We start from the raw sequence: 25886 nt of genomic DNA on the forward strand, positions 1-25886 counted from the left end.
ATCTTAGGCCAACATTAAATTTGATAGCATTATTATATTGACCATATACCATAAATTAATGAAAGCTGACCAAATGACTGCTGTGGGGTAGACAATCCCACTGATGCAATAAGTGCAAATAAATGTCTGAATTAAGATCCTCACCAAAATGTCTTCCTTTGGTCCATGCATAACCCGTACAAACTAATTGTGGCCTAAGTTTTTTGGACTGTACTGTAGTCCGGTATGTTGTGCCTGTCTGGTTTGTAGTACAAAACAATTGGCCAGCTGAGAAATCATATTTCATGAATATTTCATTAAGTCTCAATGACTGACAGGCTGTCACTTTTTAGTCACTTCTATAACTCCATATACTGCATTTCTCATTGTGTGATCCTAAAACTCATCTGACACTCCACCCTCTGCATTTGTTTGCATGTTTTCTCCATGAAAGTTCACTGCAGTGTGTAAACATGTGTGTGAATCCTCTTTCCATGTGATAGGATGTATATGCGCCTGCAGCTATTGACAGCAAATTGCGGAGACAACAGCTAGCTGCTGTTGTTGTTTTTCTGCCCGACTGCATTTTTCAAACTTAGCTGTTGGTCTCATTTCTGGCATATCCCCCCTTGTCCTTCATTTGTTGATCCCAGGAGGCGGAAGATCATCATTTTTTTTTTCATTTGGGTCCCAAACTGAAAAAGGTGCAAGACGTTCTTGCCGTTTGTCGTCAGCTTGGTGACGATGCACCCTTTACACTGCAGCATGCTACAACAGCATGCCAAGCTCTCTTTATAGTTTGAGCCCTTCTTTCTTCCCTTCCCTGTTTTTTTCTTTATTTCTTGGAATTACTCTATTTTGTTTCATGTGGAGAAATTAAATACATTAAAGTGTTTAAAGTAAAATAAGCTATGTTTTGTATTGTATGCGAGTAATGTGTGTATGTGTCCAGCATCCCTATTGGAGAGGGAGAAGAGTTACAGGCCTGGTGGTGGTGAAGGAGGGACATGGTTACTATGGCAACCAAAGCTAGCATCCATCTTTCAGGACATGAGAGCCGTGTCGCGAGACGGACGTTGTCACTGAGTGGGAAAAGTGATTCAACAAATTAAATAAAGAATACGCCAATAGTATATTTCAGTGTTTTCAACATGAAGATAAATGGTGTTGGCGCCATGGTGTTGTCACATAGCATTAAACGAGGAAATGTCTCCATCTTCTGGTCTAATGTTATAATTACAGATTAAATTAACGTGACATAATACTTTACTAATTTTTAAGAGGCATTCACTTTGACGTCAAATAATGTTATTGTGTAAAACAATAAATGCCAAACTGGGAATATGACTGCTTAAGGGCAATAAAATTGTATTTCACCCTTATTGTAGTTTAAAAAATATATATACATACCGACACAAATACTAATAGTGTCTAATTGTAATGGTAGAAATATATTTACATGTAACTGAAAAGACGCTAACATCGCACGAGAAAACTGATATTTTCCGCTGAGCAGCGGACCAATCAAAAAAGGGCTAGTGGTTACAGACGGGACAGCTAACCAATCAATGTAATATTTTTTTTAGAAGTAGGCGTTTCATGCATCGCGAGTAGGATAATGTTATATATACCCAGCTGTGGGTTTTTTTCCCTCCATATCACTGTAGTCAAGACAGGATGAGGAGAAGGACAACATAAACACTAAATCAGAGACAATGGCTGCGAGCTTTTGGGGCATTATGGTCAGTATTTTGACTCTTTAACGTGTCGCGTCAGTACTGTTTTTCATATGGCAGCAGTTGCGGCAAGCTATAAAGTTTTAACTTCGGCGAAGTCGTACTAGCTAGGTTGGAACTTGAGTCTCTTTTTTGGGGAGGGTTGTAAAGAAAAACATGAGGACGAAGGAGAAGTGTTTTGAGGGCGTCACGTCACACGTAGTGGGATTGACTGGGTGACTCCTTGAGTGGAAGACGGCCGTGTTGAGAGCTGTTGTTGTCCGGCTGCGAGTGGAGCTGCGGTGTGACCCGCGGAGGGAGCACAAACCCTACAACTGAACCCACTTGTGGAGACCAACATTCGGAGTGTGACGTGAGGACGCCCGGTGACGTCGGTCTGTGTTTGGTGCAAGTTTTGAAGTTTGCTATCAATTCCAAAACTTAAATCCATTGTTTTTAATATCAAAAAACCGCAGCTACGGATACGTCAGTGCACGTGTGACTATGGTGGAGAGTCGGACACATGTCCAGAGGGAGGGGGTGTACCGCTGGTTCTCCTCCCTAACTTCTGCCCAGAGAGTGGAGTTCCTGTGTGGCCTGCTGGACCTCTGTGTCCCCATCGAGCTTCGCTTCCTCGGTTCTTGTCTGGAAGACCTTGCCCGGAAGGATTACCATTCCCTACGGGATGCGGAAATCAAAGCCAACAACCCCACTGACCTGTCCGGACTCACCAACATCACAGACGAGGTGGTGCGCAGTAAGCTATTAGTTTCCCTGGCCTTGCTCGGATCTGACAACAGGGAAGCGGCGGGGGTCCTGTACCAAATGTTGACACATATTGATACAGTGATCAATAACTACGGCCTCACCCTGAACGACGGAAGGACCGAGGAGCAGTTTCTGTTGCTTTTCACCATGGCATCGAACCACCCGGCTTTCAGCTTCCACCAGAAACAGGTGCTGAGGCAGCAGCTCAGTCAGATCCATGACATCCTGCAGGTGAGAGCCACAAAGTTACTGTGAAGTCATCAAATATCAAGTACACAATAATACTGTATTCTTCACACTTCTTAGGAGTTTTTTCCTTGGATACAACTAATGACTATCTACAGCAGGGGTCTCAAACTCAATTTACCTGGGGGCCACTGGAGCTAGGGTCTGGGCAAGGCTGGGCCGCATCAGGTTTTCCAAAAAAAACCAAAAAACCGCATTTATTAAAAACAGAAAAATATACAAACTTTTTCAGTGCTTTGGTTCCAATTTTCTACAAGAAAAGCTCTGATAAAACATTCCACTGTTCTCAAATATCTTAATTTTTTTTTTTCTGCACAAAATAAGATGAAAAATAAATAAACAAATCAAGAATAAACAAAATCAATCAGTAATAAATAAATATTATAATAATAATAAAACGGCAAATAATAAAAACATAAGAAACCACATATAGTTGGTGGGTAGACAAATTATTTTTTTCAGATTAAAATGAACAAAGCATTATTAGAGCCCTGTAGACATGACAAAACACGACTATAGTCACATTTATACTCTTTTTTTATTTACAACATATTGCGCAACTGCAAGGTCTTGAGACACATGCTAACTCGCAAACTAGAGAGCTAGCGACCTAAATGGTAGCCTTCAAGTTATTTCCTTTAAACTTAAATAGCCAAAAACTTACCACTTCCACACAGATAGGGAGGATAACTATTAACAGTTATTTAACCTTTAACATGAACATTAATCAAACGTAATCATTTTTTCTGGGTACATGATACCATACAGCAGCCATATCAAACTTGCGCGGGCCGCACTAACATTAAACTTTCATATCAAGGCGGAGGCCTCAAACTAGTGTCCTGCGGGCCACAATTGGCCCACGGGCCGCGTGTTTGAGACCCCTGATCTACAGCATGGGTGTCCAAAATCCATCTCTGCTTGTGTTCATATTATTATTTTATCAGTGGAACAAATAATGCTCTTAGTTAAGCATTTCCATAGTCATGCTTCGGTTGAATGGCAAAAGTCACACAACAATACAACATGACATCTTCCGGTCATATACAATTGTATTACATATCATCATCATCATCATCAATAAAAGAGGATACTACTGCATAAAAATATGCGGGATTGGTTCCTGGAGATGTGCTGCAGGGAGACAGTGTTTCTGACGACTTCACCAAAGTGTAATTAGCAACACGACCTCTTTGTTTAAAAGATCCCTGTTTAACTACTGCTGTGGTTCTTCCATTACTTTCTGACATGTTCCCACAGAGGACATACATATTTTCACGTCCCCCCAAAATTGAAATATTATTGAGAATCTGATTATACGGTGGTGTGGAAAAAGTGTTTGGTCCCTTCTTGATTCCTGTTTGTCACACTTAAATGTTTCAGGTCGTGAAACAAATAGTGAAAACAAAATAGTCCATGAAAACACCACGGAACACAAAATGCATTTTTTTAATGAAATATTTTATTACTAAGGGAGGAAAAAAACCCTAAACCCAAACCTACAGGGCCCTGTGTGACAACGTGATTAACCCGCTGTTGCCCTCCACCCCTACAAAGAAAGTAATTGAGATCTATACACCTGGAAAAGGTTATAAAGCCATTTCTAAAGCTTTGGGACTCCAGCAAACCATAGTGAGAGCCATTATCCAAAAATGTCAAAACCATGGAAGAGTAATGAACCGTCCTGGGAGTGGCCGGCCAACCAAAACTATCCCAAGACCGTAGCAACGACTCAAGACCTGGAACCATATATTCTGCTGTCTACCAAAAAATCCAGAAGGCGAATGTCCGGCCATCTGTTTGTGAACTTAAGCTGAAATTAACCTTTGGAGTGGCCTAGTCAAAGTCCTGACCTGAATCCTACTGAGATGCTGTGGCACCCTCCAGTGTGGCTAAATTATAACAATTCTTTAAAAAGTCCTCCACAGGCCTGTAAGAGACTCATTGCAAGTTATTGCTAACACTTGATTCAGGTTCACAGGGCAATCATTTTTTTCCCCACACAGAGCCATGTAGTTTTGGATTTTCTTTCTCCCTTAATAATAAAATTTCATTCAAAAACTGCATTTTTAGGGCCCTATAAAATTTTACTTTTTCCAAAATTCCATATCTACAATATTGTATCTTGTTTTCAGTGGCATAGAATTGTACAGCATTGCATTGAGATGTGCTGTAACAAAACTAATCTAAACACATCTAATATTGCAGTCAAACATTGTTTGAAAACTGCCAAAAAAAACCCTCAAAGTACTTAGATGTTCTCAAACTTGCCTGAGGACATTTATTACACATGAGCACACATTACTCACATGCTATATTAAATGTCAAATTACAGGTTTGTCAAAGTCAATGACAGTCCACCTGTTAGCACAACAGACCTCGGTCATATATATTATGGAAAACTGGAGCTTTGACGGACAGTTTTTATGAGCGGTGGTCATGTTGTGAAAATTCCCTTTTTGACTGTGAGGGAAGGTAAATAAATTTGTCTGTACAGAAAGCTGGATCGGGTTGTGGGGAAAAAAACCCATAAAGATAAAACATTTGAGTGTATATTATATAGACTACTGTCCTTTTTAATGTACATGTACATAATTACTGCAAAAAAGGTCAGTAAGGATAATTCATAATGCCGCCTAGAGACAACATACTAACTCCTTATTTCTAAATTATTCTATATTATTCTATATTCTATATTACCAGATGGAGGGGTAGGATTTAATAAGCTTTGCTTCTTCCTACTCCTTTTGGACATGTGGAACTGTGAACTGATTATGTGATGCATTCAATTGTAATCTGATGCATGTTCAAATGAAATTAAACCATTACCATTACCATATAGTCCGGAAAATACGGTAATTGGGATTCACCAGACTTCAAGTTGTGACTAAAATGTGTAAGATTTTACAGTACCCATTACATTTCTTTTCCTGTTTGTTAGGACGTTAATTTATTTATTAATTCATGGACAACTGTTCAATATGTATTGTATTTATTTGTGAAAAAAGTTCTAAGCCCACTATTCACATTTTTCCCCCGGAATCCTGCAGCCTTATTTGTATGTTTAACCATGATAAAATAGTACCTCAGTAGAAAAGAAATACACTTGGCTTGTCAGGTACTTCCTGAATGTTCCACCAAAACCTACTGTGATGGAGTTCTACTGTTTGTATGGCTTCAGCAGTAACTGCAGTCCTTATTTACTAACTCTAGTTGTGACTGACATATTGTGTGACTCAAACAGGTGATGCCCGGTTTGTTGCGTAACACTGCTGTTGTTCTGGTATAAAGTTAAATAAAGGCGGCATAAAATGTAAAATAACGAATGAATTTCCGTTTTCATATATTCCACGTTTGTAGTAATAATCCATTTAGAGGCCTTAGCAGTAAAGATCTTTACACTGCCGGTTTAGTTAAATGTATCTTTTAGATTGCATCCAATTAATTTATGAATGTTTTGGGTGTTCCAGGTGAGCAATGGAGGCGCAGGCGTAGAGGGTGAAGGAGCAGGCAAATATGGCGATCAAGTTGCTATCTCTTACACTCAGCCGCAGCACCACTATGCCCAGCAAAGCGTGTCTGTACCTGGTGTGGCCTCTTTGTCTCCCTCTGACTGCTCTCTTCCTGATGTAAGTGCCGCCTGCGTGCCGGCGTCTGCAGCCCAACTGTGCCATACACCCTGCACCTGCTGGCACAAGGTAGGACGTTTGCACATAGTTAGCTCCATTGATGCTTATGTAATTACTAGTTTAAATTGTATAATAGCAGACCTTAGTTATTGTGTGGAATTCATTGAGTCTCTGCCATGTATAGAGAAGAAGAGTTGGAAATTAAATTTGTAAAATGTGAACATAGTTGACACTTGAGTGCATATTTACAATGCGATACAAGTACAGTAGACCTCATTTTGACCTACTGTATAATGCAGAGGATACAATGTGCTGTTTGGTTGTAGTCTGGCAGTTACTAGAAAAAAAATACAATAGCCATGAGTGATTGGTTTAAAAACACGACTGAAGGAAATAATAAATGCCGCAAAGTGACTCAGCCCATGTGTACCCAACTCTTGTGTGTCTCTGTATGTGATGTGGAGAGTTGTATAAGGGTGAATATAGTACAGCAATACGAGATTCACATTCAATGCAGAATGGTTCCAGATGCTATTATTGTAAGCATTTCAAAGCTGTTGAGAATTTGCATGCAGTGTGTCTGTGAGTTGTTATAACTTGCAAATGCAGCATTCTTTTCGCGCAACATGCAGGGATTACAGTTTGACACTAACATTAAGCATGTTTTGTTTTCCACATTTGTTTGGTAATGGTTTTATTTCATTTGAACATGCATCAGATTACAATTGAATGCATCACATAATCAGTTCACAGTTCCACATGTCCAAAAGGAGTAGGAAGAAGCAAAGCTTATTAAATCCTACCCCTCCATCTGGTACTTTTACAATCAGTAACTGTTACATTTGTTCACTTCCTGCTTTCCTAATATAGTTACAAAAATATATATATTTTTATTTTTTTTATTGTTTGTCACATACCGAAGTATGAGGTGATATGACCATCCAATGACATAATGGGTACCATAGTAAGTGTCAATATAGTGATATATATAGCACATCATGACTGGTTCAAGACTCAAACATCAACTGCTTGTATTGTTTCTTGAATTGCCTCATCGTTGTGCATTGTTTGAGGGTCTTACTCAATCCATTCCATAGTTTGATTCCACATACTGAAATGCTATGGCTTTTTAACGTAGTCCTAGCATATAAGTGTTTCAAATGTAGTTCTTCCCTGAGATCATATTTCTCCTCTCGTGTAGAGAAGTACTGGATGACATTTTTATGTAATTGGTTGTTTTTAGCCTTGTGCATTATTTTAGCTGTTTGAAGATTAACTATATCATTTGATTGTGAGGTGACTTTGTATTACTGAGTTTATCTTAATCCAGTTGAAAAAAATACACAGATATGTATGGGTTGTGTATATTGGCCTATAAAAACAGTGATTATAAAAGCTGTAGTTTTTCCATCCACCAGTTATTAATCGCTAATGCAGTAACATCTACCACTAATATTGCCCTCCATAGATTTAAATCAAATGTATGGTAAAAAGAAAACTTGGAATTTTTTTCCCACATTTGTTTTCACATCTCTCTCGCTTTCTCAAACCTCATTGGTCATTGGGAATGAACGTTTCATTGGGGAAACAGGCAGGCACAATGTTTAAACATGCGTGAGCAGTGGAGGGAAAGTACCCTGCTCAGAGTGGAGCATTTGTATTTAGTGTTTTGTTGCCCTTGGCTCCTGCTTACTGCAGCTCAGCACATTTCTCCTTGCTGAAATCAACCCTCTGTGGTTTGGTGTGTGTTGCGAGTGTGTGTGTGTGTGTGTGTGAGTGAGAGCGAGGGAGAAAGCGTGTGTCTCAAGTGAATCCCCAGGAAGTTATAAATGCCGTCTTTCCCTCTGGATCTGTTAGGAGTAAACCCTTATGATGACTTACAATGTTTTTGTCTGTTGAAGCAGACTGGACGTTAGCTACATTACAGAGTTGGACCCAGGAGTGATACTTGTCTTACGCTTGTCTCAGTAAGATTCATTGATCATTTAACAAAGACGTTCATGTGGGGATGTATTTACTCGGGCGGACCACTCTCACTATAAACACTAAACCGCCTCATCTTAAACGGTTGAAATGGTGATAAACACAAATTCATTTGTGTCATTGAAGATAAAAGTTTTATAATTCCATCCTGGGCGGCACGGTGGTCTAGTGGTTAGCGGTAAAAGCGGTAGAAAATGAATGAATGAATGAATTTCATCCTGGAAAGCAAAGCATTAAATTCTTAACAATATATTTGAAGATGAATAAGACATTCAAGCCTATGATGAGCGTATGTAAACCTCTGACTGTAACTATAACAGTTAATAAGCTATTGAGGACTGTACTGGTCCATAATATAGAACATGTGTCTTCCTTTGTATCTGGTATGAGAGAGCAAGAGAGAGAGAGAGGCCATTGTATTGGTGGATTTGACTGTACCAATAGCATGATGCATCACATCACAGCACATGGTGGTAGTTTGTGTGGTTTGCAAATCATTCCATAACAAAATCTAATGGGAAAAACTGGAAAGCCCAGGCATCAAATTTCTGGTGTGGGTTTTCATTTTTCCGAATTGATGGTTCTTGTAAAAAATAAATCTGCTGCTATAACTTTGTCATAGATAACATGTTGTTTTCAGTGTGAATGTTCTTAATGAAGCATTGGCAGTTCATACAGCTTAAGTTTTTCTCTTCTGACCCCTCCCCAGTCACCACAGGTGTGCCCCAGGGCTCTGTCCTGGGGCCCCTTCTTTTCATAACTTACCTTCTCCCACTCGGTCATTCATTCATTCATTTTCTACCGCTTTTTTCCTCACAAGGGTCACGGGGGTGCTGGAGCCTATCCCAGCTGTCTTCGGGCGTGAAGCGGGGTACACGCTGGACTGGTCGCCAGCCAATCACAGGGCACATATAGACAAACAACCATTCACACTCACATTCATACCTATGGACAATTTGGAGTCACCAATTAACCTAGCATGTTAACTAGCGGAGAAAACCCACGAATGCATGGGGAGAACACGCAAACTCCACACAGAGATGGTCGAGGGTGGAACTGAATCCTGGTCTCTTAGCTGTGAGGTCTGCGTGCTAACCACTAGACCAACGTGCCGCCCCCCCTCGGCCACATCTTCCGCAAATTTAACATACACTTTCACTGCTTCGCAGATGACACCCAGCTCTACCTTTCTTCCAAACGTAACTCCACACTCCCACCCCCCCTCCCTCACCTCCTGTCTCTCTGAAATAAAATCATGGTTCACTTTCATGGTTTCAACTTTCTGAAACTTAACAGCAATAAAACTGAATTCTTACTCATTGGCACCAAATCCACCTTTTCTAAAGTTGACTCCTTCTCTCTCTCTCTCCATCGACAGCTCCTTAGTCTCCCCCTCCCCTCAAGTCAAGAGTGTGGGTGTCATCCTTGACAGCACACTATCTTTCCAATCCCACATTAATAACGTCACCAGGTCTGCGCTCCATTAATTGCCTCTGCGCTTTGAAATAAAATGTATTATTATTATTATTCATTGTATGCACAATATGCATGCGGTTTAATTAATCAGTCAGTACTTTGTCACCCACTGGGATCAGCGTGTCATGCCAGAATTCCTTTTCCCTAACTTGAACTAACTTGTATTCAGGTCTCCCGTGGTCCAGAGTTCCATCTTTTTCAATGTTTTCCTCCCTCGTGTTTTCCAGAGCCAAACCAGATTGGCTGGTACAGGCTCAGTGCTTGGATCAGAGGTGACAACCGGGAGAGGAGATGAAGCGGTCAGCCAGGAACTCAGCCCTCCTCCCCTGGATCCCCCACTTCCTCATCTTCCTCCTCCTCCTGTTGCTGCTGCTGCTGCTGCTCCACCACCCGTTGGGCCAGGCCACGATGCTGCGGCACCAACCAAAAGCATTCAGGACCACCAGGGGAAGAGAGGAACAGGTGAGCCTTGTCATAAAATGTCATAGCCAATTTTTTCGATACGATTGATTGTCATCCTGTGCTTGAACTAATTATAAATGATCCTTGAACCTCTGCGCTTATGAATGTGAAATGTATGGGCAAGATCCAGCATGCCAGTTCTCTGAACACTACGGGGACTATGCTTAAAGAATGCAGCCTCAAGGCCTCGTAGTCTTATATGTCACTCAGGGATTCACATAGTTCCAAGTTGAGACTACAGTGTCATGAAGTGTCTATTTTTGTCTCTTGGGCTTTGTGTAGAATAACATTTTTACAAATAAACAAACATAATCATGTTCTAGTTAGATTAATGAATAATATACATGTGTAGTGTAGACATGGACTTCGGTCTCCTAAAGGTGTGTACCAAATTTTGTGGTTATTCTTGAAATTTCAAGTCAGTCTGATAACAGGGTGCAGCTTTTTCCATACGGCAATGTGTGCATTATTAGATCATTTATAGAGTTTAAAGTGATTTAGATTGTTTTCCTTCATCAACCATTCAAAAATCAATCAGCCACTGATAAGCCAGTGGCTCATGGTGGTTTCACATTAAAGAGCTTGACTTTCTAGGCCAATCTGTCTGGCTCCTTGCCCCCCCGCCTGAAAAATAATACTCTCCTATCTCACATTACCTCATGGTCACAGCGCATAGCTGTCGTCACTGTAAAACACACAACATGGACACAAACACCCAACAACATCATTTGGAGAAGATAGAAAGACATAAAATATGTTTGTAGAAAATAAGAGGCATGTTATCTGTTATTTAAATAGCTCAGTCCTGCTTGTGTGTGTTTTATTTTTTTACCTTATGCTAGGTAAAATGAGCTGCGATTAATCCAAACATTTGGTCCAACAAAGCAGATGTTTGTATGGAATTACTGGAATTACAATCGCTCCTCTTTTGATTACTTTGGCATGGCACTTTGTGTCAACACTAACTGCATACACACACACACACACACACACAGAGCTACATATGGGCATGCATATGTGGCTGTCTGGATTCCTCCGAATGGCAGGCAGCATTTAGGGCCCATTCCACGTTGTTGTTGTTGTGTACGTATGTAACCAGATGCAGACGTAGACAAAGCAATGAGCTGGCTACTGTTGTCCTTATTTCTCCTCCCGTTTTTTTGGCTTCTCCTTCGTTCATGTCCTCTCCTCCCCAGCTGCTTGTCCCTGCATGCCTGATATGGTTTCACATTGAGTTTTGGAGTCTAATATGTCTCTCTTCATATGTGGAGGTTATTTTACACTCACACACCCTCTCTCTTAAATACAATCCTGCCATTTTAAATCACTTTCACCCCCTGCACATTGACATGGAAGTAATGCATGGATTATTTCCTCTTCGCCTGAAGCATGCATTAGACAAAAGCGCAGATGGAAGTAGGAGTGTGTGATATTTTAGATATCAAGGCGTGGTGGCAGAGCCCTCAATTTACCGGTTGATCTATGTTCCCACCCATGAGCTTTGGGTCGTGACCAAAAGACCGAGATCACAGATACAAGCAGCTGAAATGAGTTTCCTCCATAGGGTGGCTGGACTTACCCTAAAGAAATAGGGTGAGGAGCTCAGTCATCCGGGAGAAACCCAGTTGAGGTGCCCTGGGAACACCTTGGTGTCCTCCCGATGGAATGTGGGATGTGTTGCCTTGGGATCGACAACATATGATTATTATATAATTCTAGTTATAATGGACCTTTATTTCAGAAAACTTCTCGTGCTTACTCAGACTTGATTAACTTTTCCTGTTGTTCTGAATTTTCAGTGGTAATTGAAAGAGTTGCATTGCGAGGGGTGACACACAAGTTTGAAGACACAAGTGATTATATGTTTGAGGTGGGTGGAAACCGCAGCACAAGCTAAACTCAGACTATGAAAAAAAATCCATATTCTAGTTCACAAATTCACCTCTCTCTCTCTAACTCACAATCCGCTGTTTCTTTAGGCCAGCTGGTCAGATGGCTTTGTGTCATCCGTTGTCAGAAGTCAACAAGAGGTGACTGAGCTTCTTTCACAGGTGAGAACCATCACTCTGATTTTCCAAAATAAATCAACCTGGGGCTTAGTTTGAAGATGTTAATGTTAGTTTGGAAGTAGATTTCATCGATACGGTGGGTGATGAAGTATTGTCATTAAACTGGACAATAATGTGCTTACCGTATCACAGTTTGATAATTTTATTTCATATTTTGTCACTTCTCAGTTGTCACAGGCTTTTCCAAATGAACGACTGGACAAGTTCTTGCCTCACTCTGTTGAATCGGATGCCAGGTTAGTGTCATTACCCCAAAAGTCTTTCTGTCCAATAGAAGCAGTGTTGTTTTTGGCAGCCATTTCATTTTTAGACATTTTAGTCATTTGCATATGTGATAAAAAAGTAGAAACATTTTGGTCTAGTTTTAGTAAAAAAAAAAAAAAAAAGAAAGAATTTATGTCAATAAGTATTTAAAATTGGAGGTGGTGAAAAAATGACCTCGCCCATTTACATATTCCGTAATGGCGTCCTACAGCTGCATAGCTTCTGCCTTCCTTCAGGATGTCCAGAAGTCCAACTTTTTGTGTGATTGTGTCACACTCCTGGTGTTGTATCATTTTGAGAAAACAACAGAAAACACGGCAGTGTTGCTTGAAGCAGATTGATTGACAATGGTATAAAGCCAATCAGAACGCAGAACACAATGGGCGGGTTTTCCCTTAGTGAATCAGGACTGTTGTGACTGTAGAGTATATTTAGTGGCTACACATACTTGAGATGGAGGTGAGTATACAACACCCTTTACTGGTAGCAGTTGTAAATATAATAACAGACACATACGACACAGCAGCGATAGATTGCTCTAATACACCATAAAGATGCAGAACACAATGCATGTTCATGCGCAGTTAAATAAACATGGAAAATTGACCTTAATTGTGTTTCAACACATAATTTTGACAAAATACTAGTATGTAAAAAAAAATGTTTGTTTCTTTCAGCTTTTTTTCCACAATGGCAAAAAAAATAGCTTATTGACCGTCATGTTAATACACGATTCTCAGCCACCCAGTACGAACACTTCTCATTTTTCTTTCTTTCTGAAATATGACCAAAATTATAATGTATCTGTACTGTTATATAGTATTAATTTAATGGCAAAGTTGCCGACAGCACTTCCAACATTTAAGTTGCTCTTTTTTTTACTAAGCACATCTCCACTCAGTGTGCTCATTTGTCACTAAATACAGGTGTCAGGTTTGAATAGAACACTTACACAAATACTAAGAGGTTAAGCAAATATTATTTGGTGAACCACTCAATGTCAACGGGTGAGCTACCTGTTCACGTGACGTGTTTCTGTTGTGCAACTTTGACACACAACTAGTTTCGAAGACAAACCATAATATTATTATAACGAAAAAGACAGTAAGATTAAGTGACACTTTAAACCAGTAAGTCGTAATGATCGTACCTTTTTAGCTCGACAACCACAAGCTGGCTACATGCCGACAGCCAGACATGTAAACAAAAATGGCGGAAAGTGGAATAGAAGGTGAGCTATCACACACAATGGCATAGATAGGCTTAGCATATGACAAGCTGTCCTCAATTGATTACACATTTCCGAGCCATTGTTCATTCTCACGATAATAATAATAAGGTCAACATAAGACGTGTCGTGAGCCCCCAAATCTAAATAGCTGGTTTGGCCACCCTTAGCAGAAACAACTACAATCAAGCGTTGTTTGCAATACGTCTGTCACTGCGCTGTGGAGGAATTCTGGCCCACTAATCTTTGCAAAATTGTTGTAATTCAGCCACATTGGAGGTTTTTTAAGGTCATGCCGCAGGATCTCAATAGGATTCAAGTCAGGACGAGGGCTACTAGGGACCAGGCACTCCAAATTCTGGATTTCTTACTGGTGTGTTTGGGACGCGTTTCTACAAAAAAACTTTTTTTTTTGTTGTAGACCGCAGAATTCATGGTTCGATTTATCACAGTAAGTTTTCCAGGTCTTGAAGCAGCAAAATAGCCCCAGACCATCATACTACCATCACCATATTTTACCGTTGGTATGATGTTCTTTTATAGTACTAGATAGAGTACTTTCCCAAAGGATCAAAGTTCCTGTAATTTGTCAATATTATGTGTGGAGCAGAAATTGTGTGCATATTTTGCAGACTGCACATCAATAATGACTTCCAATTTACATTATGTAATTACAGTTTATATCAGCGACTCGATAAAACATTACATTTATGACAGGTCATTTCATTCTGTATAATTTATAATTATTGTGTAATTTTGAGTCTGTGTGGATTAGAGGAAATCTAAAATAAGTGCAAACTTGTGCACCCACTTCTTGTTCTTAAAAGTCATTGAAGATATAAATGGTATAATAATTCCATATTGAAGTGATGGTTCAAATAAACGATTAAGAGCCCAAAATGAATAACATTCATGCCCATGATGACTGCGTGCAAACCTCCGACCGCAACTGTACATCGAATCCTTAACTTGCAAGCACGCGTTTTCTGTTTTCATCCTTCACACGGCAAACAATGACGATGCGGTTTTACAAAGTTCCACTCTGAGACATGTTTTCAGATGTTCACTCATTCAATTATGAAATGCGGTGTAAACATCTGGCCATAAATACACTGCTTTTATCCGTTTTCAGCAAGAAACCATGTCACGTAAACTGTCGCTATGACACAAAGTTTACATTCAAATTATAGCATCTCCAAAGTGATTTAATTCCGCTTGTCTGTTTGGTCCATCTCTGTGTCTGTCCGTCCGCTGTCTGCCTCTCTCCACCCGCACCCAGATGTCTGACAGCGTTGCCCTGCCATGTCCTCCAGCACCACAGTGTCCAGCTCTTCTTCACCTCCACCAGGCCTCTCTCACCCAACTGTCTGTCCGCCCTCCCTTCCCCGCTCCCCAACATGCCTTCCTCCCCTTCCATGGCTCCTGTTGTCCCCAACTGCCCCTTCACATCCAGCCATAGTGAGTTTTAATTTGTTTTTTTTCATAACATACTCTTGTGCAGATGTTGACGTTGTTGACATTTTCCATCACTATCACAGTTCTGTACAAACCATAAATGCTTGGAGGATTGCAGAACGGTTATAAAACAGGTGGTACCTGATCTTAGATGTGAGGAAAGGGAGTCCAGATGCAAGACTTCCTGAACGTGTTTAGCAAGAGAGGAGAGTGTTTCAAGAAAAATATGAGGTCATGAGTGTCACTCTTAGTTGTTAACAGTGAAGGTGGTGGTCATGTTACTGCAGGGAGCATTTGCAGTTTGTGTTTTGAAGGTGTTGAGGCGGAGGGCAGTATCTATTTTAGTCTGGTGTGGGAATTCATTGTGGTATGTTTGTGTTGGGAAGCCTAGAGTGCGTTTATGTGTGTGTGTGTGTGTGTGTGTGTGTGTGTGTGTGTGCAGGCGCTTGATTCTACGAATGTGACTTCATTTTGTATTTTTAACCTCCAGTACAGTGTGTGTATGTGTGTGTGTGACTGAGACCAGAAGGAGACTGAATCAGTAATCAGTGTAGTGCGATTTCAGGTGAAATTAAACGGAAAACCAGAACACGGTCATGACTGTCAAAAGATTACTTAAAGATTTCTTAGAATTTCAATACATTAAAAGTATCCACAAATCCCAAAGGAAGAGCGTTCGAAAATGATTCTAAAAACAGTGCGACAGCGGAATCCTGGGGTCAACTGTGCCCTCTAAAGCCGCAAGAACTTGGGAATTTGAACCGCATGATGTCCCCAATTTTATGAGACTTCAACTCTGCAAGCGTCAGAGCATGAACTCTAATCTAAATATATAAGTATGTTTGGCTTTTTCTTTGGTTTTGTGCCCGATAGGCGCTTAATTTAATGGCCCAATGAAAAACAATGACTGTGGTTTCCTCCCACGTTCCAAAAACATGCTAGGTTAATTGGCGACTCCAAATTGTCCATAGGTATGAATGTGAGTGTGAATGGTTGTTTGTCTATATGTGCCCTGTGATTGGCTGGTGACCACTCCAGGGTGTACCCGCCTCTCGTCCGAAGATAGAGCCAAATTTAATATTCATTGTGTGGAAATTGTGCAACATTTTTATATGATATATTATTATATTAGGCAATTCCACCCTCGGCCATCTCCGTGTGGAGTTTGCATGGTCTCCCCCGTGCATGCGTGGGTTTTCGCCGGGTACGCCTGGTCCGGTTTCCTCCCACATTCCAAAAACATGCTAGGTTAATTGGCGCCTCCAAATTGTCCATAGGTATGAATGTGAGTGTGAATGGTTGTTTGTCTATATGTGCCCTGTGATTGGCTGGTGACCAGTCCAGGGTGTACCCCGCCTCTCGCCCGAAGACAGCTGGGATAGGCTCCAGCACCCCCGCAACCCTCGTGAGGATAAGCGGTAGAGAATGAATGAATGGATGAATGAATGAATGAATGGTTCCCAACCTGACCTTGATTAGCGGGACTCCATATTTATACATAGAATATTTTCATTTTTTGGAGCATAGAAATCCTGTTTACAATGTTCCAAATATGTTTTTGAACATAATTAGAGCTCTCTAAACCTGAAATAACACCCCTATAGTTATATTTCTATTCATATTAGCCAATGTAATAGACATAATAAGAGTAACTAAGCCTTTTAAGACATAGACTGACAATACAAGATTATCGGTAATGCAGGGCTCGTGACGGACTCCGCGACCCGCACGTCATGTGATTCAATCAAGAGAGGTCGATGGACATGATGTCTCCAGCACCCCCCGCGACCCTCTTGAGATAGAAGCGGTAGAAAATGAATGAATGAATGAATGAATGAATGAATGAAAAACAAGACATTTTCATTACTTTCTTTAAAAAAAGTCTGTAAAAACAGGACATTTGGTCACTGTTGTGTAATTACCCTGTCTTTTGTTCTTCACAATATTTACAACAGTCAAATATGTATGTTGCCTTCATCTATTAATGAATTTTCCATAAACACGAACAATGATATTTGACATGTCTCTTTCAATCTGTCACCCAGACGGTTGTGTCATGCAGTACAGAGGCGCCAACAGGTACGATTTTGCCATCTATCATCACCGCTGTGTGCAATAGGATGACGTGTTTCGTATTATTTCAGGGCCGTGTACAGAGTGGCCAGCGTACAGCCGGTCATCAGCACCCACAATTCTGTCATGGCCCGTTCTTCTCTCCCTTTGTCCCGTCCTCCTCCACAGCACTCCCCCCAGCTGTGCTCCCTTGCTCCCCCTATACCAGCCCTGCAAACACAGCCCTTCCTTACTGGCAGAGGCGACGCTTCCTCCCAACCGCACCCTCAAAGCAAACCCTGTCATTCGCTTCCAGAGCACACATATTCCGATTCCCAGCAGTCCTCGTTACATCTTCAGCTGCAAACCAGCAGTCATGCCAGTACACAACCTCAGCACCCACCTTATTCGCAGTCCCTCTCGTATACCCATTCCCAATCACGTTCCCAGTCCCATGCACAGTCTCCATCCCAGTCCCAGGTTAATACTCCAGAGCAGAATGGCATTTTAGACTGGCTGCGCAAGCTTCGCCTCCATAAATATTATCCAGTATTCAAACAGCTGACAATGGAAGAGGTGGGTGGAAACTCAGACGCAATTCAATTCAATTTTAAACTACTCACGTCTTCTCAACCTATGCAGTTTTTAGCACTCACAGAGGAGGACCTGAACAAGTACGACTTAACCCAGGGAGCAAAGAAGAAACTCAAGACACAACTGGAGTTGCAGAAGTCTGCAGAGTGAGTTGCTAACTAATGCAGTCGGTTTTAAGTCCAACTTTAAATTTGTCAACTTGTTCTTACCTATGTAAGTTGTTTGGACATTAACCAAGACGTACTGAACAAGCTTGCTTGAAGTGTTATGCGCATCATGTTACTGGTACATGATCATCCCCTGGATGAAATGTTGCCTGGTGTCATCTTTGAGGCTCAACCCGTTGAGATTGCTTAAATCGCTTGTGCAGCAACTAGTTGATTCAGGCTCAACTAGATTGTGGTCTGAAGAAGACCATGACGTCAGCTATGAGAAGCTAATCTACAACAAAATTATGGCACCAGGGATTATTATTCTGCTCAACACTACAATAATGCTAAGAGTCCATTGCGCTGGGGGCAGTTGGTGCCAGTTCACGCCAATTTGCTGTGGCGTGCAGTGGCTCAAACTGCCTCCCAACTGGCTTGTGGTGGCCCGTAATGGCGTCAAAAATGTAGTTTGGCGGCAAGAAAATTTCAAAATGTTTAAAATTTTAAAATTGGTGTCCACCAAGTGGAACCAAATATCACAAACAATCCACCTATTGGAATCTACTGGAATGTAACGACGTGAGCCAAGTTGCACCAATGATGCTAGGAGTCCACTGGGTCAGCGGCATCAAACTGGTACCAAAGTTTGTGTGACATCAGAGTACCCTGCTTTGCCCTATTAACAATTAACCAATGGGTTGACTGCTGTGAGCTTGACTGTCGACCTTTCAGGAAACTGACCCCACAGTATAAATGCATCAGTGGTTTACCCACAATGAGTGGGCAGGATAGATAAGATTTACATGGAAGAGATAATCAAGGGAAAGAAATGCACGTACAACAAAGTACACACGCTCTGTGCATATCTTTTTCACCCAGACAAGCACATCCATGCGTACACTTGCAGGCGCACACAGATCCCTGAACTTATCAACTTTTGATCTTGTTTTCCATTATCGCCATGTTTCCATTTGGCAGGTAACTTATGTATAGTGCGTATGTGAGTATGCATGCCTCAACAAGACAAATTAAATGGAAGTTTCCTGCAGTTATTTTCCAGACAGAAGTTTGTCAGATGTATATCATAAGAGCTGCAAAGATGCACTATGTCTCCCTCTAATGGTGATATTTGGGCACTCAGAGTTTATTTCTTCTTAATTTATTTCAGACATGCATACTATGTTAGATTATTGTTTCTCACATATACACTTACAATACAATACACACAAAGGAGCAGGAAGAAGTAAAGCTTATTAAATCCTACCCCTTCTCCACGCCAGAGAAGTGATTTTTTTTCCCACACATATAATCACAGAATCTTACATAAGACAAAACAACAAAGAAGAGTGGGAACATCAGACACCCCAACAAAACCCCAGGACATTGCCGAAGCATACCACCAACCCCGCCAGCCAACCCACCTGGCCCCGACACCCCCCCCAGCCCTTGAGTGCACCCACCTAGTGCCCAGCACCCCAGCAGTCCCCGCTGCCCTCCAATAAGAAGCCATTTTGTCTGACTTCTCCTCCACAAGGGTGGTTGTTTTCACTGTTTAATGAGCAGGATTATACAAAACTATTTAACAATTTCAGCTTTAGCTGCTTACTTTCAATAATTCAAAGCTTTGAAATTCAACATTTTCTGTACTCAGCAGGGAGATGAAGATGGAGAAACGGACCTGCAGTGGCATCGCCAGAGTGACACCTTCTAGTCACATGGGAACCTCAATGCACACCTCTACTGCCGGTAACAAAGCTACTTTGTCAAAATTGATTGGATGCTAAAAAAATGAACATCAACAAAAATGTCAAGACATGGTATTATACCCTCCCTGCTTCTGATGCTCCTGAGAAGATCAAAACCTACCTTAGGCAGTTCCAGAGTGGACTTACTGTGTGTATCAGGCCATCTTAACCAAAAAGTGGTTACAAATATGTTGCTGTACTCGGTAGAGCTGCGGGTGGAAGTGGACACCGTGCTGCACCATCACCCCGTCCACACAGATAGCAACTCATCCTCAGGCTATTCCAGCTCCTCTTGTTCCCCCCAAACACCCCTCTGCTGTGACTCCACTGTGGACAGAAGCAGAGATATTCACAGGCGTAAGTTTATTCATTGGAACTGTTACAGAGACAAATGAAGGAAAAAGCCTTTGAAATACAGTACGAGACTCAGAATGAAGGCCCACACCATCCATGGGAGCAGTGGTGGAATTTGGGGCCTATCCATTTAGTCTGATTGATTAAACAGATGAGGGTTTGTATCTCCGGGTTCTCCTTGTGCATGTGTGGGTTTTGGCTGGATAATCCGGCTTCTTCCCAGCTGGGATAGGCTCCAGCAACCCCTGTAACCCTTGTGAGGATAAGCGGTAGAAAATGAACGAATGAATGAATGAATTATTCGATTCTTTTATCATTTCCCCCATATTTTCTCCTGATCTGGATCAGTCTCCTAGGACTGGAGCCAAAAACCGTTTCCTATTTCAGAGCCCTCCTCTTATTGACCCAACATGCTGGATATGCTGTGTGTCAATCAAAGGTCATTGCAAATGTCTATGTATGTATCTGATATGCCACAGCAGGTAACATTTTTACACACAAAGTATTTTTGTATGTAAACTTGTGCAGTCCTCTCATTCGTAAAACCCCTTCTTTGTGCTTCAGGTGGTTCGGCCCAAGAAGCAGTCGGAGGAGGTCATGAAAAAGACCGGTGCATTTTCATCCTAAACTCACACTGCCCCACAGGCTCCAGTCGCCCCACGGCCCAGGTCCTTCCCGTCCAAACCGATACAACTCCTCCCGTTCCTCCATCCAGCTCATCCCACCTCCCGTTCACGCTCCCTCACTACCACCCTCAAGGCAGCTACCCTCAAAGCCCACTCTTCTCAAACCCAGCACGTATCCTATCGTCCCCACGAAAGCCCAGGCCGCCCTCTCTGTGCATGGAGGACAGGACTAAAGTGTTGGGCTCGGGTCTGACTGGTACCAGCGTGGGCTTCAGTGTGGGAATGGGCATGAGGCTGGAGAATCTGTTCCCCAGGCTCAAAGTGGACGGCTCCTCCACCCACCATGATTCTGCAGGGTGTGTTGGTCTAACAGGAGCCGGCGTGGGCATGATGGTGGAGACCAGCTGTGCTTTGACCTCCACCTCCAACAGCCTCCATCATGTTTCCCAACCCCCCCTCCACTTTCACCTATCCTCCTCTTCATCCTCATCTCCATCCATGTACTACTCCTACCCTCCTATTGCATCTTCCACACCCTCTTTTTCAACATATACCTCCTCCTGCCCCCCCGCAAAGTCCATGCCCCAATCTGCTAGCTCCAGTGGTGGAAGTGTGTTTGTTTCCATGGCAACTGCAAGCACCGTCCCGATTGCCGCAGTGCCCGGCCACATATACTACCCTGCTCAATCTAGTCCCAGCCTCTCCACCTCCTCTGGCACGTCGTTAGAACACAGCCCGAGCCACGCCCACTGTGTTTGCAGCTCGTGTGGATGTCGAGGGAACTGCGGGGCCTATGGCACTTTGTCCGGGTATGGTCCCACGGCCGGATACCTGCAGCCCTTCACAGCCAATTCCATCTTCACTCTGGGTCCTCTGCTCCATTTCAGTCCGTTGATGGCCTCGTCCGGCACCACTGGCACTCGCGCGTCGCCCTTATCCTACCCGACGATTGCACCGCCTCCCCTCTATTGCCAGAGCCCTGTGTCACATGACCAGCATAAAAGCTTTGGCTTCTACCAGCCCCATGGCATTGTGGGACATGGGAGCCAGAAGCGGCTAACAGGGAACCTTTCTTGTTACAACTGTGGCGCAAACGGGCACAGAGCGGACGACTGCAAACAGCCGCCCATGGATTCTTCACAGCAAGGTAAGTCAACGATCCCAACATAGATCTCCTGACTGTCAGGTGACAAGCTTGTCCATGTGTGAATGTAATGGTAATGGTTTTAATTCATTTGAACATGCGTCAGATTACAATTGAATGCATCACATAATCAGTTCACAGTTCCACATGTCCAAAAGGAGTAGGAAGAAGCAAAGCTTATTAAATCCTACCCCTCCATCTGGTACTTTTACACTCAGTAACTGTTACATTTGTTCACTTCCTGCTTTCCTAATATAGTTTAAGTTTTTTTTTTAATTTTATTTTATTTTTGTCACGTACCAAAGTAGGAGGTGATATGAGCATCCAATGACATAATGGGTACCATAGTAAGTGTCAATATAGTGATATATATAGCACATCATGACTGGTTCAAGACTCTTCATCCTTGTATTTAGCAAACATCAACTGCTTGTATTGTTTCTTGAATTGGCTCATCGTTGTGCATTGTTTGAGGGTCTTACTCAATCCATTCCATAGTTTGATTCCACATACTGAAATGCTATGGCTTTTTAACGTAGTCCTAGCATATAAGTGTTTCAAATGTACTTCTTCCCTGAGATCATATTTCTCCTCTCTTGTAGAGAAGTATTGGATGTCATTTTTAGCTAATTGGTTATTTTTAGCCTTATGCATTATTTTAGCTGTTTGAAGATGAACTATATCAGCAAGTTTAAGTGTTTGTGATTTTAGAAATAAGGAGTTAGTATGTTCTCTGTAGGCGGCATTATGAATTATCCCTACTGACCTTTTTTGCAGTACATTTAGCGAGTGAAGATTGCTTTTATAGTTATTATCCCATATTTCCATACAATAAGTAAGATATGGTAGAACCAGAGATGGTGTGTGTCCTTTCTGCTGTTACCAAACAGCATGATTTTAGTTTTACTTAGGTTCAAGGACAACGTATTATCATCAATTATCATCTTTTTAGTGTGATCATTTTTTCTCTGACCTTTCTAATGATTTCGTCTGTACTCCCTCCAGAACAAAAAGCAGTGGTATCATCCGCAAATAGTACCAGCTTTAAGTCTTTTGTGACTTTGGAGATATCATTGATGTAGAAGTTGAACAGTTTTGGTCTGAGTATTGACCCCTGGGGAACTCCACACATAATATATGAACTTACAGTGAAACCTAATTTTTTTCACAATCGTTTTCAAAAGTGAGGACACACTCTTTGGGTAATTTCCTTCATCAGGCCTGGTCATCTCTCACGGCACACTATGTGCCGCGGCACAATGGTTGGTGAACACTGGTCTATAGGTTCTATTTAAGTCTCTATGATAACCTTTGATTCATGACAAATGTCTGCTGCTGTGTTTCGCAGGGACTTTTCGACTCAAGTACACTCCACACTCTGACACTAAAGACTCCGGGGACTAGCCAGCAGAAACACCAGTGGATTTGGAAACAAATCATTTTCTTCTGAAGCGCACCGGCTGCCTTTCCAGCACCATTTTGTTTCTTTTATTTTCTGCAACGCTCAAGTCGCAGTCGCCTCAACAAATAAATGAGCATCTGCAGTGAAACAATCAAACTCCACACCAGGGAAAATGGCCATTGGAAAGTGGAAGCTACACAAGATGATAAACACTTCACACAGTTACATCCCTACTCAATCACGGGTCTTTTTAAACATACATTATATACAGTATTTTTCTATTCACTTGTCCACATATCACTTTTAAAGCTGTTCATATTTTTGGCTGCCTTCATAATCAAGTGTGATATTCAGGAGTAAGTTCGTAATCAATGCATAGTTCATGCTTGTCTTTCCTACCAGTGACTTTCTTCAGGTTTCGGACATCTACAGCGGACCTGGTGGTTTAGGGTTTGTCACGTCTGCTTTTCCGTTTGCTTATGTTCGTTATTGATGCAGCTGAAAGACAAAAACAGACTAGTTTACACAGGAGAAAGATGACTTCAGTTTCTGGGCAGGACCCAGAGAACCGTTGGCACAGGGACCCCTGGAGGGTGGAAAACAAGACTGTGCCATCTTTATTTAAAATGTTTAGTACTGGACACTTTCTATCGAGAGTGATGTGAAAAAGTGTTTGCCCCATTCCTGATTTTTTGCATATACGTATTTGTTACACTTACATGTTTAATTTCAGGAAACAAATGTAAAGATTAAAAGAATGACAACACTACTGAACGTTTTATTATTAAGGAAGAAAAAAGGGTTTTCCAACACAAACCGCCTTTTTCAGGTCAAGAGGATTCAGATTTAGTCAAGATTTGGACTAGTTTTTGGTTTGGTATATATATATATTTTTGGATCATTGTCCTGCTGAATTCATGAACAGACGGCCGGACATTTTCTTAGTAGACAGCAGAATTCATGGTTCCGTTAAGGTCCTGAAGCAGCACAACATCCCCAGACCATCACACTACCACCACCATATTTTACTGTTGGTTTGATGTTCTTTTTTCTGAAATGCTGTATTTATTTACTCACACAGCTTTTGAATTATTTTTCCCCCTTAATAATAAAACATTTAAAATTGCATTTTTATCTTATGATCTGAAATATTTAAGTGTGACAAATATGCAAAAAATAACAAAAAAAACTAAGAAATCAGGAAAGGGGGGCAAACACTTTTTTATACCACTGCATGTACATCATGAAACGAGTCATTTTTTTTGATTGTACAAAAGCATGCTGACATTTTATGTGTCGATTTGTGTTTGTTTTGTTGTCGTCAGCTGGAAATACGACATTGTAGCATCGCTACACCGCATGCTAACATGCACTACATGCATATGTATGTTGCTTCCCTTTTTGATAAAAGTGCTTTAAAAATATTTCTACACTGGTATTTTAATACCAAATACACTTTGAGGGAAAATTCATTTGTATAATAAAGTATTTTTCTATTTCCAAATGTTTGACAGAGTCACGTAACAATGCTTTTTGTTTTGTCAGTCTGTCAATTATGTGGCGCTCACTCGGTGTGACGTCACACAATGAAAACCAAGTGAAGTTTTATTCCGTGTGAAACTAACAAAATTAGAATACACCCTCACATTTAGCAAGTAGATATGATTTAGGGTAATCAATGTACAGCTTTATTTACTATTTTCTGACAACAATAGCTGATAACACAAGTGAATGCACCTCATAGTCAACATGTACAAAGTGTTTGTGACTTACCCGGAATTTCTGAAGTTTTTGGAGGTTTGACTCACTGCAGAACGCCACAGTATTATGCCACAAAGTCAAAATAATGGCCAAATTCAATCAAACGTATTTTTTCAGCTTTACGTGTGAAAGGTAACCCATTAAGATATCATTTGGACTGTAAACCGGTTAGTACTAATTGAAACAATATGGCGCTGAAGACGTATTATACAACAGTGACTAAGAAACTCGCACATGCGCATTAAGTCCACCTACCCGACTCATTAACCCGTGAGCCCAAGTCAGGTTTTCGATTCATTGGTCGGAAGCGGCAAATCAGACGGAAACAGGAAGTGGAAAGGGGAGTTGCTTTGAGTCAAGACGCAGATGTGTTGTTTTTTTCCACAAGGTTGAAACGGAACTATTATACTCATTTTAGGCTTTTTGTATCGAGTTGTGGACTCCTATTGAACGGCTACACACGTTTACAACTGAACCGGGACTCGCGGGTATTTCTCTCAAGGTATTTATTTACCCTGCTGTTGCTAGCTAAAAGTTAAAAATGAAACCAGTTAACATGGCATTAACGGTGAAACAGTTACTCTCGCTGAAATTTTATAAATGCACTTTTTTTTGCTCAATAAATGTCAGAATGTTGTGTTACCGTGTTGCTAAAGTTTCACATAATGACGTACGGGTACAAGCTGAGTAGGACCAATCACAGCGTGAGTAGGCGTGCCCGGAGGCGGGCTTTAAGGTGGAATAAAACAGACAGCTGAGTAGGACCAATCACAGCGTGAGTGGGC

At 41.4% G+C, this 25886-nt stretch overlaps 1 protein-coding gene and 1 long non-coding RNA gene across 3 annotated transcripts; one reads left to right on the forward strand and one right to left on the reverse strand.

The window, feature by feature from the left end:
• The first annotated feature begins 1471 nt into the window (after nucleotides 1-1471).
• zcchc14 (zinc finger, CCHC domain containing 14) lies at nucleotides 1472-25262 on the forward strand. Of its 2 annotated transcripts, XM_058075259.2 has the most exons (15): nucleotides 1474-2089; nucleotides 2171-2693; nucleotides 6179-6406; nucleotides 10024-10258; nucleotides 12058-12128; nucleotides 12238-12309; nucleotides 12496-12563; nucleotides 15099-15277; nucleotides 17320-17353; nucleotides 17419-17902; nucleotides 17969-18066; nucleotides 19721-19815; nucleotides 20022-20171; nucleotides 20733-21941; nucleotides 23287-25262. In XM_058075259.2, the coding sequence occupies exons 2-15, from the start codon at nucleotides 2199-2201 to the stop codon at nucleotides 23340-23342; spliced, it is 3474 nt and encodes a 1157-aa protein (XP_057931242.2). In that variant the 5' UTR covers nucleotides 1474-2089; nucleotides 2171-2198; the 3' UTR covers nucleotides 23343-25262. The 2 variants fall into 2 exon arrangements, with proteins under 2 accessions (XP_057931241.2, XP_057931242.2); XM_058075258.2 differs by having other exon boundaries at nucleotides 1472-2089; nucleotides 17419-18066.
• Nucleotides 5944-23842, reverse strand: LOC144901664 (uncharacterized). Its single transcript, XR_013629710.1, has 3 exons — nucleotides 23740-23842; nucleotides 19962-20141; nucleotides 5944-6396 (listed from the first exon to the last, which is right to left on the reverse strand). It is a non-coding gene; the product is annotated as an uncharacterized LOC144901664 (long non-coding RNA).
• Nucleotides 25263-25886: the final 624 nt, after the last annotated feature.

Source organism: Doryrhamphus excisus, linkage group LG1, assembly GCF_037039965.1.
Source record: "Doryrhamphus excisus strain RoL-2023G ecotype Guam linkage group LG1, RoL_Dexc_Guam_v1.1, whole genome shotgun sequence".
NCBI classification, from domain to species: domain Eukaryota; kingdom Metazoa; phylum Chordata; class Actinopteri; order Syngnathiformes; family Syngnathidae; genus Doryrhamphus; species Doryrhamphus excisus.